Source organism: Hemicordylus capensis, chromosome 1 (genome assembly GCF_027244095.1).
Source record: "Hemicordylus capensis ecotype Gifberg chromosome 1, rHemCap1.1.pri, whole genome shotgun sequence".
Classification (NCBI taxonomy): Eukaryota; Metazoa; Chordata; class Lepidosauria; order Squamata; family Cordylidae; genus Hemicordylus; species Hemicordylus capensis.
In genome coordinates, this window is record NC_069657.1 from 221270220 (window position 1) to 221282728 (window position 12509).

A 12509-nucleotide genomic window follows, 5' to 3' on the forward strand; every position below is an offset into this window, starting at 1 on the left:
CCAGATATGATCAGAAGTCTCCGAAGTGCCTGCACACGCTGGCATGTGTAGTGTGCGGGCATGACATGTTTGCAACCCTGCTGTTGCGCAGTCAGGCATGCCGGATACTTCCGGTCATATCTGGGCAACGGGGCGGCAGGGAGGTACGCTGCCACCCCAATGGGCTTTGAAAGAAATGGATGCCGGGGTGGGGGGAAGCGGCAGGAGGGATAAGTGGCCTTCCCCTGCTCTTAAAGCAGCAACCCAGCTGCCTTCGAGCCTCCCCCGTGCGGTTCTGTGCACATCCCTATCAAGCACTGGTCTTCATGCTTTCTTTCTGCTTCTTTCACAATTTAACACTGAGCTGCTATTATTCCAGGTTCTTTGAACTTGCCATTTGGTGGGACATAGTTTCAAAGTCATAGGAACATAGGAAGCTTCCATATACTGAGTCAGACCATAGGTCCATCAAGCTCAGTATTATCTACATAGACTGGCAGTGGCTTCTCCAAGGTTTCAGGCAGGAATCTCTGTCAGCCCTATCTTGGAGATGCCAGGGAGGGAACTTGGAACCTTCTGTTCTTCCCAGAGCGGCTCCATCCCCTAAGGGGAATATCTTACAGTGCTCACACATAAAGTCTGGACCCTGCCTAGCTAAGGGGACCCTGCCCTAAGGGGACCCTGCCTAAGATGGACCCTGCTTAGCTAAGGGGACAAGACATGCTTGCTACCACAAGACCAGCTCTTGTAATGTACAGAACCAGTTGTAAAGCAGAGCCAGTCTTGTAAAGGAGAGGAGAGCTGGTCTTGTGGTAGCAAGCATGACTTGTCCCCATAGCTAAGCAGGGTCTGCCCTGGTTGCATATGAATGGGAGACTTGATGTGTGAGCACTGCAAGATATTCCCCTCAGGGGATATCTGCTGGGAAGAGCAGAAGGTTTCAAGTTCTCTCCCTGGCAGCTTCTCCAAGATAGGGCTGAGAGAGATTCCTGCCTGCAACCTTGGAGATGCTGCTGCCAGTCTGTGAAGACAATACTGAGCTAGATAGACCAATGGTCTCACTCAGTATATGGCAGTTTCCTATGTTCCTAAGTTCCTAATGTAGGGCTGGAAAAACCCAAGCACTTAAACATATCTTTCTGGTGCCTAAGAACTTGAAGGACTTTTCCAGTCTGATGATCTGAGTTATTGTACACTGCCTAGAGATGTACATATCAGGCGGTATAGAAATAAAATAAAATAAAAATAAATAAAAATAAAATAAAATAAAATAATGACCACAGAATCACCATCAGCCAATTACAAAAAGCAACTTTACTGGGAACAGCCTATATTCTGCGACAATATCTATAATAATAACAGCAACAACATTGATAATAAAATTCAGCCATCCCAGGTGCTTGGGAAGGACTCGATGTCTGGATTTGAAGTTGTACGGAAAGTCCCAATCAGAAATCAAATCACTACTGAACACTGTCCGTATATTCAGTAGTGATATAGTAATGGAGTTTGGACTAGACAAGTGTGCTGCATTAATAATGAACAGAGGAAAAATAAGAAAAACAGAAGGAATAGAACTACCCAATGGAAGCAAGATCAAGAAACTGCAAGAGAAAGAACATTACAGATACTTGGGCATTCTCCAGGCTGATAACATTGCACACACTGAAGTTAAAAGAAAAATTGGAAGTGAATACATCAGGAGAGTTAGAAAAATCCTCAAGTCCAAACTCAATGGCGGGAACACCATACAAGCCATCAACACCTGGGCATACCTATTATCAGATACACTGCAGGAATAATAGACTGGACCCAGGCAGAGCTAGAGACGCTAGATCGTAAGACCAGGAAAATCATGACTATCAAACATGCTCTGCACCCCCACAGTGATGTCGATAGGCTATACCTCCCTCGCAGCTCAGGTGGAAGAGGAATGCTACAAGTCCATCAAACAGTAGAGGAGGAGAAAAGAGGCCTTGAAGAATATATCAAGGACAGTGAAGAAGATGCACTTCAAATGGTCAATAATGAGAAACTATTCAACACCAATGAAACAAAGCAAGCCTACAAGAAAGAACAAGTCAAGAACTGAGCAGGAAAATGGAAAAATAAGCCCCTGCATGGTCAATATTTGCACAATATAAGTGGAAAATCAGACATCACCAAGACCTGGCAGTGGCTTAAAAATGGTAACTTGAAGAAAGAAACAGAGGGTTTAATACTGCTGGCTGCACAAGAACAGGCACTAAGAACAAATGCAATAAGAGCAAAAGTCAAAAAATCAACCACAAACAGCAAGTGCCGCCTTTGTAAAGAAGCAGATGAAACCATGGACCACCTAATCAGCTGTTGTAAAAAGAATGCACAGACTGACTACAAACAAAGGCATGACAAGGTAGCAGGGATGATACATTGGAACATCTACAAAAAATACAAGCTACCTGTCGCCAAAAATTGGTGGGACCATAAAATTGAAAAAGTGGTAGAAAATGACGATGCAAAAATACTATGGGACTTCTGACTACAAACAGACAAACATCTGCCACACAATACACCAGATATAACTGTAGTCGAGAAGAAAGAAAAATAAGTCAAAATAATCCACATAGCAATATCAGGGGATAGCAGAATAGAAGAAAAAGAAATAGAAAAAATAACAAAATACAAAGATCTACAAATTGAAATTGAAAGACTGGCAGAAGAAGACCAAAATAATCCCATTAGTAATTGGTGCCCTAGGTGCAATTCCAAAACACCTTGAAGAGCACCTCAACACCATTAGGGGTGTGCACGGAACCGCGGAGCTGCGGTCCGGCACTGGGGTGGGGGGTTCCATTAAGGGCGGGGGGGGCTTTACTTACCCCTCCCGCGCTTTTCACACACTGCCGCCGTAATTATTGAAGAAATTGCTCCTCCGATGGCTGTTCCTATTTTAAAAAATGGCTGCCCCCTTGAAGCCCTGGCCCCCTGCTGCTGCCTTGAAGCCCCCTCCCACCCCCTTAAATCTCGCCCCGGGCCCTTAAATCATGCCCCGATAACATTAAGAGGCGGGCGGCGGGGAGATGTCCTCCCGCCCCCTTCCCTGCTAGGCTGCAAAAGACTTTAGGAAGGCTTCTGCGCGTGCGCGCGCAGAAGCCTTCCTAAAGTCTTTTGCAGCCTAGCAGGGAAGGGGGCGGGAGGACATCTCCCCGCCGCCTGCCTCTTAATGTTATCGGGGCATGATTTAAGGGCCCGGGGCGAGATTTAAGGGGGTGGGAGGGGGCTTCAAGGCAGCAGCAGGGGGCCAGGGCTTCAAGGGGGCAGCCATTTTTTAAAATAGGAACAGCCATCGGAGGAGCAATTTCTTCAATAATTACGGCGGCAGTGTGTGAAAAGCGCGGGAGGGGTAAGTAAAGCCCCCCCCGCCCTTAATGGAAGCCCCCAAACTCCCCACCCGAACCAAAACCACCCAGTGCCCGGACCGGTCTGGAGGCCTTTAGAATGGCCTCCGAACCGGTCTGTGCACATTCCTAAACACCATAGGAGCCACAGAAATCACCATCAGCCAGTTACAAAAAGCAACTTTACTGGGAACAGCCTATATTCTGTGACGATAATAACAATAACAATATTGATAATAAAATTCAGCTATCCCAGGTCCTTGGGAAGCACTCAATGTCTGGATAAATCAAACCAGTCAATAACACCTGTCTGACTGTGTAAACAAGAAATAATAATAATAGGGGCCACAGAAATCACCATCAGCCAATTACAAAAAGCAGCTTTACTGGGAACAGCGTATATTCTGCGACGATATCTATAATAATAACAGCATCAACACTGATAATAAAATTCAACCATCCCAGGTCTTTGGGAAGGACTCGATGTCTGTATATAACAAACCAGTCAATAACACCTGTCTGACTGTGTAAACAACAATAATAATAAATAAAATAAATAAGCTATTCACACACAGTCTACCAGATGTTATTCACTGGATTTGGCACTTTAATTATCAGGCCTTTCCAAGGGTCTAGGATAACTAAAGAAGAATTAAAGATATTGCTGTAGTATCTGTCCCGTAGTATTTATGCTGTCCTGAGTAGTTTGGCCTTCTGTAGTTGATGTGTTGTAATTATATTGATGCCCAAGGTGTCAAGATTGTGTTCAAGTTCTTTTGGTACTGCACCAACAACTATTGGCACCACTGTTGTTTTCTTTTTCCAGAGCTGCTCAATTTCAATCTGAAGGTCCTTGTATTTAGTTATTTTCTCCAATTATTTTTCATCAACTCGTCTATCCCCTGGGATTGCAGTATAAATTATCAGAGCCCGATAATTAATTTATCATCATCATCATCTGTGAATTTCTAAATACATTCCCACACACCTATCCTCAAATACTAGGCCATGACAGCCACGCAGGCAGAATACGATGAATATTTATATATCGCTTTTCAACAAACGTTCCTAAAGCAGTAGATATAAATAAATAAATAAATAAATAAATAAATAAATAAATAAATAAATAAATAAATAAATAAATAAAATGGCTGATTGACAGGTTGATTCACAAGGGTCTAAGGAGAAATGATTCCCACATTCCAGTTTCAGTCCCATCAACTAGAAACTACTGTTTTCTATCTAACTAACCTGAGCCTTTTTCATGATAAAAGATTTTTAAAATCCTATAGAGAAAATGCAAAAGCAATTCAGAGCACAGGTAACTTGCATCTAGTCTGCATGAGCTTGCTTGTAGGATATAGGCGGTTTAGAATTATGTACACTACCTAGACAGAGAGAGATACCAGGCGGTATATAAATATGATAGATAGGTAAGCTGCTGTCACCCAGCTCTGTACATGCCAGCCCAAGTCACTGGCAAAAGCCATGGTAGAATATAAGCCAAGCAGCAGCTGAAGATGCAGAGTACAGGAAGCTGGTAGTGAAGGGAGAGAGTGAGAGAGGTTGGACAAGGGTTTGGTTTGAGCATCCTGCATTCATGGTAAGGAGAAGGAGCTGGTTCAGATCTCATTATACCCTATGAGAAAAATAATTAAAAATATTTCAAATATTCATTAAAATCGTAGGAGTGTCCGATTGCTTTGGGGTTTGGGTGGTTGTTGGCACCCATGGGTGCTCCACAATAAGGAATAATGGGCTGGTTCAAGTCCCATTATACCCTATGAGAAAAAAATAAAAATAAATTTCAAAAATTCATAAAAAATTGTATGAGTGTCCAATTGCTTTGGGGTTTGGGTGGTAGGTACCCTTGGGTGCCAGCTACCACACCACCCATGTTTGGAGGTTTGAACCAGTTTGAACCAATTCAAAACAGTCTGAATTTGAACCAAACCGGGGGGGTTGAGCAAAACCAAAACTGAACCTCACCCTCCTGGTTCGAACCCGGTTCGAATTCGAACTTAACCAAGCAAACCGGTTTTGTGCACATCCCTAGTGATTTCACAAATCCCCCTTCTTTCTGAAGCACTCTATGCCTCCCTGAGGCCCCACAACTCTCAGGGACAGAGGGAAGGGGAGATTGGTAAAAATCACTTCTCCCCCGCTGCACATGCAAAATGTTTTTCAGCACACAATGTTAGTCTGGATGTCAGCTACCATATGGAAGGAACTTCATGTAAGCAAACTTCTCCATGTCCTCTTTCTCACAGGATCCTGCCCCCCATCACCCGCAAGCTGCCCCTGAAGATCAGGAATGGAGAAGATGGGATGCAGGGAGCTGCAGGGGGGAAAGGAAAATTCACAAGCACCTTCTATGTGCTCAACTTTACTTCCCATTCTCTCTCTAATTTTGTCATATGTAGCTTAGAGCAGCCAAAAAGAACGTTCCATTTTATCTAAAGATATGAAAAAATATACCTATGTTGTCATCTGCATCTTCCTTGATTATTCTTATCGATCTCTAATAGAAATACTTCACTCCTAAAATCTACCATTATAAAAATGAACATGCCAGGACACAGACTTCCCCAATTATATTTTGTGTGAGTTTGGTGTGCATTGCTTACACCACACATGCTCTTTCTCATGCACATCTGTTTAATATGCATTTTTAATTGTTGTTTCTATGCTCACTGATAGAACAACTAGGCTGTCTTGGGAAAGATTTATTTTGCTCTTTAAATGGACAAACTTTTAAAAACTCGCAAAAGTTACACTAATATGCAGCCTTATGATATTGCAGCCTCGTCAGAGCACAGTTGTACAACAAATATGTTGGGGGGTTTTTTTAGTTCAAGCAGGATGGGCAAAGAAATTAGGAAGATGAGCAATACCAAATACAAGAGTCCGGTCAAGGACAGGTTCATCTATCCAACTTTTCCCTGATAACTATGTAAACTACGTATGTACTGTACCACCCACAGACCAGGAAAGGTTTCTTATTGAGAAGAGTGGCAGCCTTCTTACTGTTAATTTATGGAAATGATTACTACATTGTCTTTTACAAAATAAATAAGGATACTGAGGAGACAAGGGATCTACTAGATATATTTTTATTGACTTCAGAAAGATATCCTAGGGCTGAGAGAGACTCCTGCCTGAAACCTTGGAAAAGCCACTGTCAGTTTGTGAAGACAATACTGAGCTAGATGGACCAATAGTCTGACTTGGTATATGGCAGCTTCCTATGTTCCTATGCCCAGTACAATAAATATCAGTACTGTACCTGATGGAATGGCAGAAGCATCTTCATCCAGTAAAATCAACCTTGAATTACAAAAAAAGTAATTCCAGTTATATGGAACTTCTTAGAAATACTGAAATGCTACTGATACAGTTGGGGAACTGGAGTCTGCTCATCCTCATGTATGCATGTGATCATTGTATTTATATTATCTCCCAGGGGGGAAAAAGATGCTTTTAATCTCTGAATTCATATGGTCAAGATCCAGGGAATGACTGAAATAAAATTACTTTTAGATACCTAAAATGAACAGGGAATTTTTGGCACATATCTTGATCTGCATGAATCTTTGAATGTATTTCAGTAGAGAATTTAATCCAGTTGCCTATTTATTTATTTAACTTGTTCTAGCTTTTTGATTCAGAGCAATCAAGAGCATTTTGTTTATAACTATGTCCCATTCATTTCAGTAGTTGGCATGTTGTGCAGGCTTATATCTACGTTTCCCATTCACCCTTGCCACTGCAAAATCACCATCCCTTGTGTAAGCACCCACACCTCAGAAGAGGGGATACTATACCTGGCAAGATGTCCCTATTTTCCCATTCAGGTGAATGGGAAAATAGAGACATGTTGGCAGCAGTGTTCCCTCTAACAGGGATTCCCAGATGTTTTTGACTACAACTCCCATCATCTCCAGCTGCAATGGCCTCTGGCTGGTTGGCAGGTATGGGATACTAGTGCTGTGTGCATACCCTTTTTAGGTGCATATGTCCAGCATTACTCAGGATGTCAGCAATTTATCCTCTGTGCATTATGCTTTTATGAAAACTGAAAATCCACACAACAGATTCTAAATCCAATGTATGTGGTTAAGTTTAGGCAATACTCTATAGCTTTGTAGATTGCGAGCAATGGAGTGGAGGGAGGATGCAGCAATGATTAAGCATTCAGGAAATAATAGCATTCTGTCTTTAGCTTCATCTTGGTTTTCTGAGATGTAGCTTTATTTATGGCTTTTTACCAAAAACAAAATGGTAATCTACAGATTAATGAAACACAAAAATCACTTCTAACACTATCTCCAGTTTGAAAACAAATTACCAATCATTCAGATTTGTTCTCAGGCCATAACTACACATTGAAACTATTCACACAATTGCTCAAAACTGAGCTGGGCTCCCCTAGCCCAGTTTCGAGCAATAGTGAGAACCACTGGACTCGCGGGCGGCTAGCTTGCCTAACTACCCCTCACCCTAAACAAGGTTAATGGAGCGAGCACTCCATAAACCTTGTTTATTTGATCGTGTGTCAGCCTTGCAACCATGGCTAACACACTGGGGTGGGGGAGGGGAGAGGGGAGGGGGGACCCGGGAAGGCACCACACACGCATGCGGTGCCTTTCTGGAGTGCGGGGGGGGGGGGCTGGGGCGCTGCGTGGCAGTGCTCCCCTTCCCCCAGCACTCCTGACGGTGCTGCCGCCGGGCGCAGGAGCACCCGACCAGAGTAGTCACTCGTCTGGGCAGCCGATCTGGCCGCCCAACAATGAGCGACTCATCATGTGTGGGGAGAGCGGGCTAAGCTCGTTCTCCCTGCACAAATCCCATCTGGCGCTTCACACCAATCGTGTGAAGCGCCTCACTATGTTAAATGTGCAGCTTCCCCTGAAAACAGCAACCATGAATTAAAATGAAAAGCATTTCCTAAAGGTAAAATCTGTGTTACTGTTAAGATTTGTCCAAAGGCATTTTATACATTGTATAAAATGCATCTGGACAAATCTTAATAGTAATGCAGGTCTTACTTTTAACAGGTGCTTTTCATTTTAATTCATGGCTGCTGTTTTCAGGGGAAGCTGTATTGAAGCTCTGGACCTACCTCATTCTCTCTCACTCTCCCATCCTGTAGCCTCCAGTAAAATGAATGAAGCCTCCCAAGCAGTGTTCCCTCTAACAGGGATTCCCAGATGTCGTTGACTACAACTCCCAGCATCCTCAGCTGCAATGGCTTCTGCTTGGGGATTATGGGAGTTGTAGTCAACATCATCTGGGAATCCTTGTTAGAGGGAACACTGCTCCCAAATCCCTTTTCAGTCACTGAGCAGTGAGAGTCACTTCCCAGTCACTTCCCACCTGCACGGATTTTACTGTGACAGTTTGGACTAGCAGTTGGAAGTAGTCTGTACACAAGGGCCCAGGTTTCTAGATGCTCAATTGAGGGTGCGACCATTCAGGCCCATAGCCAGCTGGTGGCATGGTGTGTACCTGCCACACCAAAAAATTCTCTTTCCTCCCCAGCCTCACTGACTGTTCTCACTGAACATTTTATAACCTGCCTGACTTCTGCAATCCTGCCCCCCAAATTCTGAGGCTGGCTACAAGCCTGCGACCATTCCTTTGCCATGGCAGGTTGAGTACAGCATGGCACAGTAGCGGTGGGAGGGCTCTGTATGTGCCCTATACTGGATCATGACAGACACATGCTGCTGCCACTACTTTATTTACCTGAATCTAAGACTAGGTTTTTTCCAAGTTCTTTGATGATAGAAATCAGGGGTAAATATAGGTATAACCTGTATTAAACCTCTATTTTTTAAGAGGCTCTTCTAAATTCAGAGTCATCTTGTATTTGGGTAAATATGGTAGTATTTAGCTCCCCACGTGCTTGGGCATTCATGGAGCTTCCACATTTCATAGCTAAGAGGGGTCTGGCAGTGCTTCCTTCCCCTGCCTAGAATGTAAAGTGAAGGTTGTGGCTTTTTGGCTCTGCCATTTTTAGATGTTATCTGTTACACTTACTTATCAAGGTTTGCAGAGATAGCATCTTCATCATTCTCTTTACCTTCTTCTGTAGATTGGTTAATAGCCTCCTGAAATCACTCATAAAAATGTTATTTTTAAAAAGAGAGTAACATGTTTAACTTGACCCCCTCCAAAAAAAATTATATAAGAATTCTGATGACAATTTTTAATGCTCTCTCTTTCTTCATTTGCCTTCTCTGATTGGGAGGTTGGTGGCCAGCAAAGCACTAGCATCTTATTTAAATAATAATGATGTTCATTTCCCCACATAATTATAACTTGTCAGGTGACCATCATCAATATAGCAGCACATTCTAAAAACATAATTGAGAGATTATTTTAAAAACTGGGGGCTGCTGGCTGAGCTCATCCTGCAGCCCCAGCAAGCCCCTATGCTCCTGAAATATGGAAATACATTGACAGTCCCAAACTAGCCAGCCATCACAGCATGCTTCCTCTCTAGAGCTGGCATTTTATTTTATTTGACAAATAATATAAAATCTTCACCTCAGATGCATCAGGATAACATGAGTGGAAACAAGTAATGCCTTCATTAATTTCAGACATCCTTTGAGTTGTCTTCTCACAGAAATGCAAAAAAGTCATCTAAAGGAAACAAATATTGATGTTGTGTGTGTGTGTGAGGCAGACTCAGTTTTATGGTCAAGAAATGGTTAAAAGGGTCTGCATAAACCCAAGCTGCTCTAATTACTACTTGCTAACAGCACAATAAATTCCTGTTGGTATGTAAGACAGGGGCCCCTTTTGCTATCTGTAGATAACAACCTGCTGGCCAGCACTCTCTCAAGGCCACAATTTTAGGGAGTGAAAATAGTTTAGCAAGATGCAGAGGGAAGGAGGGGGAGAAATGCTTAGTTATAGCTTAGTATGGGAAATTGTCTGATTGGTAGTAATTGTTAAGATGACAATGCTTACTAATGAGAATTTTATCCACTATATGTAAATTGTTATGTGTATAAAAGGCGAAGCCACAGTGTAATCTGGGTCTCAGCCTTTGGAATTTATTCCACTGAGACCAATTGCCGGCAATAAATCTGCTTTCTCTCACTATTGGTGTCAAGTCTCTGTCACAGAGAACCCGGGGAATTCTGCTACATGTGTACTTGTATTTGTGTGTGTGTAAACAGACAGACAGATATGTAAGGTTAAAAATTTGTAATGCTGCTCTGATCACAATTTTTTTTTTTTTTTTAAAGAAAGAACAGTTTGTGGTGAGATTATTCTGAGTAGGGAAACAAGCAGCAAGGAGAGGGAGTGAGTAACCCTTTCCTCCAGTGCTGCAGCCCTGGTCCAAATTGCCCCTCAGACTGCTAATTGCTTTGCTGGTGAAGACATATAGGCACAATACAAAGGTTTTCCCTTGAACAGCTAACAGCGTCAGCTGGATGATTTGGATCAGGGTTGCAGCACAAGAGGAAAGAGTTAAATTCTCCCAGCACCAAGCTGTGAGTTTTTCTAGCAAAAGAAAAGAATGTCAGGAGATGCACTTACATATCACACCCACATCATATTAAGATTGAACCCAAGACAGAATATTATATGTGAATATGGCTTTGAGCCAAGTTTAACTCTCTGGAATGCATTGGAATTGTAGTTCCTCTCTTTCTCTCAAGAGTATACTGCTCCAGGACCTGCAGTTTATGTCGCTAGGGTGGGCTCCAGGCTCTGTGCCCTTGCTGGCTAAAATTAGCATAATGATTACCTCCTCAATATTAATATTAAATAACTAATAATCCTAGCCAGTAATTAGCTTTTTGTTTGTTATCACAAGGTGGGCTAGTCCTCCAGGAGCCACTTCCAGATCCTACTGAAGCCTCAGCCAATAAAGAAAGGCTCAGCTATGATTGATTTACCTGACCACTAATCAGAACCATCTGGGGGTAGGCACAGTTTTTGAATGAGGCTGGAAGGAAGCAGGAAGCCCTGTTTCTATTAGAGAGCGGCGAGCACACATTGTGTTGGTGTCCCATCTTTTATGAAAAGTGGTTGTAGTTTTTGCAAACTGGGGGCACTCAGTCTGCAAGCAAATGGAGTTCAGAAATGGTAGGAGCTCAACCAAGCCCTCAGAAGGCACTGGATTTCTCCAGCATTTGCTGGGAGCTTTTAGCTTTTCCTTTTCTTTTGTATGTTTTAAAATTGCATTAGCAAATCATAGTAACATTCAGAAATCTAGAAAATGTGGTGGGAAAGGGTATACAAGTATATACAGAAATATTTGTGTTTCATTTTTAGGAATTCTGAGATTGCCTTTATGAGCAACCATAGGCACAATTTGGAAACCAGGGAACTCCAGAATTTTTATTTTATTTATTTTTTAAATGTCTGTACCACCTTTCATTAAAATAATCTCAAGGAGGTTTACAAAACATTTAACAATATAAAACCATAAAAACTACACAATAAGAATTAAAATAAAATATAAAAATACATACACGATGTCACCTGCACACTGCCCATGAGCTTATCCACATCCTCAGGCTGTACTAACTGAAAATAATCCCACACAACAGGACCAGATGGTACCCGAAGCATGTCTGACGGAACTGCCAAAACTCTGGAGTCCAAATCAGCATGGATGCAAGAGACTTTATCCACAAAGTGACATGCAAACTGATCATAACGGACTGTAGGCCACTAGCTGGGGGGATGTGTGGAGCAATTCCTTTGCTACATTGAACAGCTCCATTGGTATGCACTGATGCAATGGAGGCGGAGAAAAAAATGTTTCTTTGCTGCTGCCACCACCATGGAGTAGTCCCTAAAATGGGCTTTAGCCCTTGTTCAGTCGGATAAGTCACAGCTCTTCCTCCAGCGTCATTCTAGCCATCGTCTGAGTTGTTTCATTGCCCTAAGCTCCTAGGAAAACCAAGTTGCAGAACGGGCTCCACCAAGCCAGAGAGGGTGTTTAGGAGTGACCATGTCAATAGCCCAGGCTGTCTCTACATTCCAGAGGAGTCGTCAACTCTGGACACTGGAAACTCCCCGAGGGCTGTCTGGAAACCAAGTGGATCAATAAGCCTCTGGGGGCAGACCATTTTAATTGGTCCACCGCCCCTGCAGACAGTAGAAGAAGCAGTCAAACTA

General features: G+C 42.8%; 1 protein-coding gene across 11 annotated transcripts in view; it reads right to left on the bottom strand.

Annotated features, from left to right (window-relative positions):
* The window catches only part of ICA1L (islet cell autoantigen 1 like), a 51873-nt gene that overhangs the window by 24001 nt on the left and 15363 nt on the right, over positions 1-12509 (bottom strand). For all 11 annotated transcript variants that reach the window (XM_053285440.1, XM_053285446.1, XM_053285435.1 and 8 more), the window contains exons 8-10: positions 9912-10010; positions 9402-9472; positions 6646-6686 (exon numbers count right to left, since the gene is read on the bottom strand). In XM_053285440.1, the coding sequence (XP_053141415.1) occupies positions 6646-6686; positions 9402-9472; positions 9912-10010 (211 nt within the window). The remainder of the gene's footprint in view (positions 1-6645; positions 6687-9401; positions 9473-9911; positions 10011-12509) is intronic.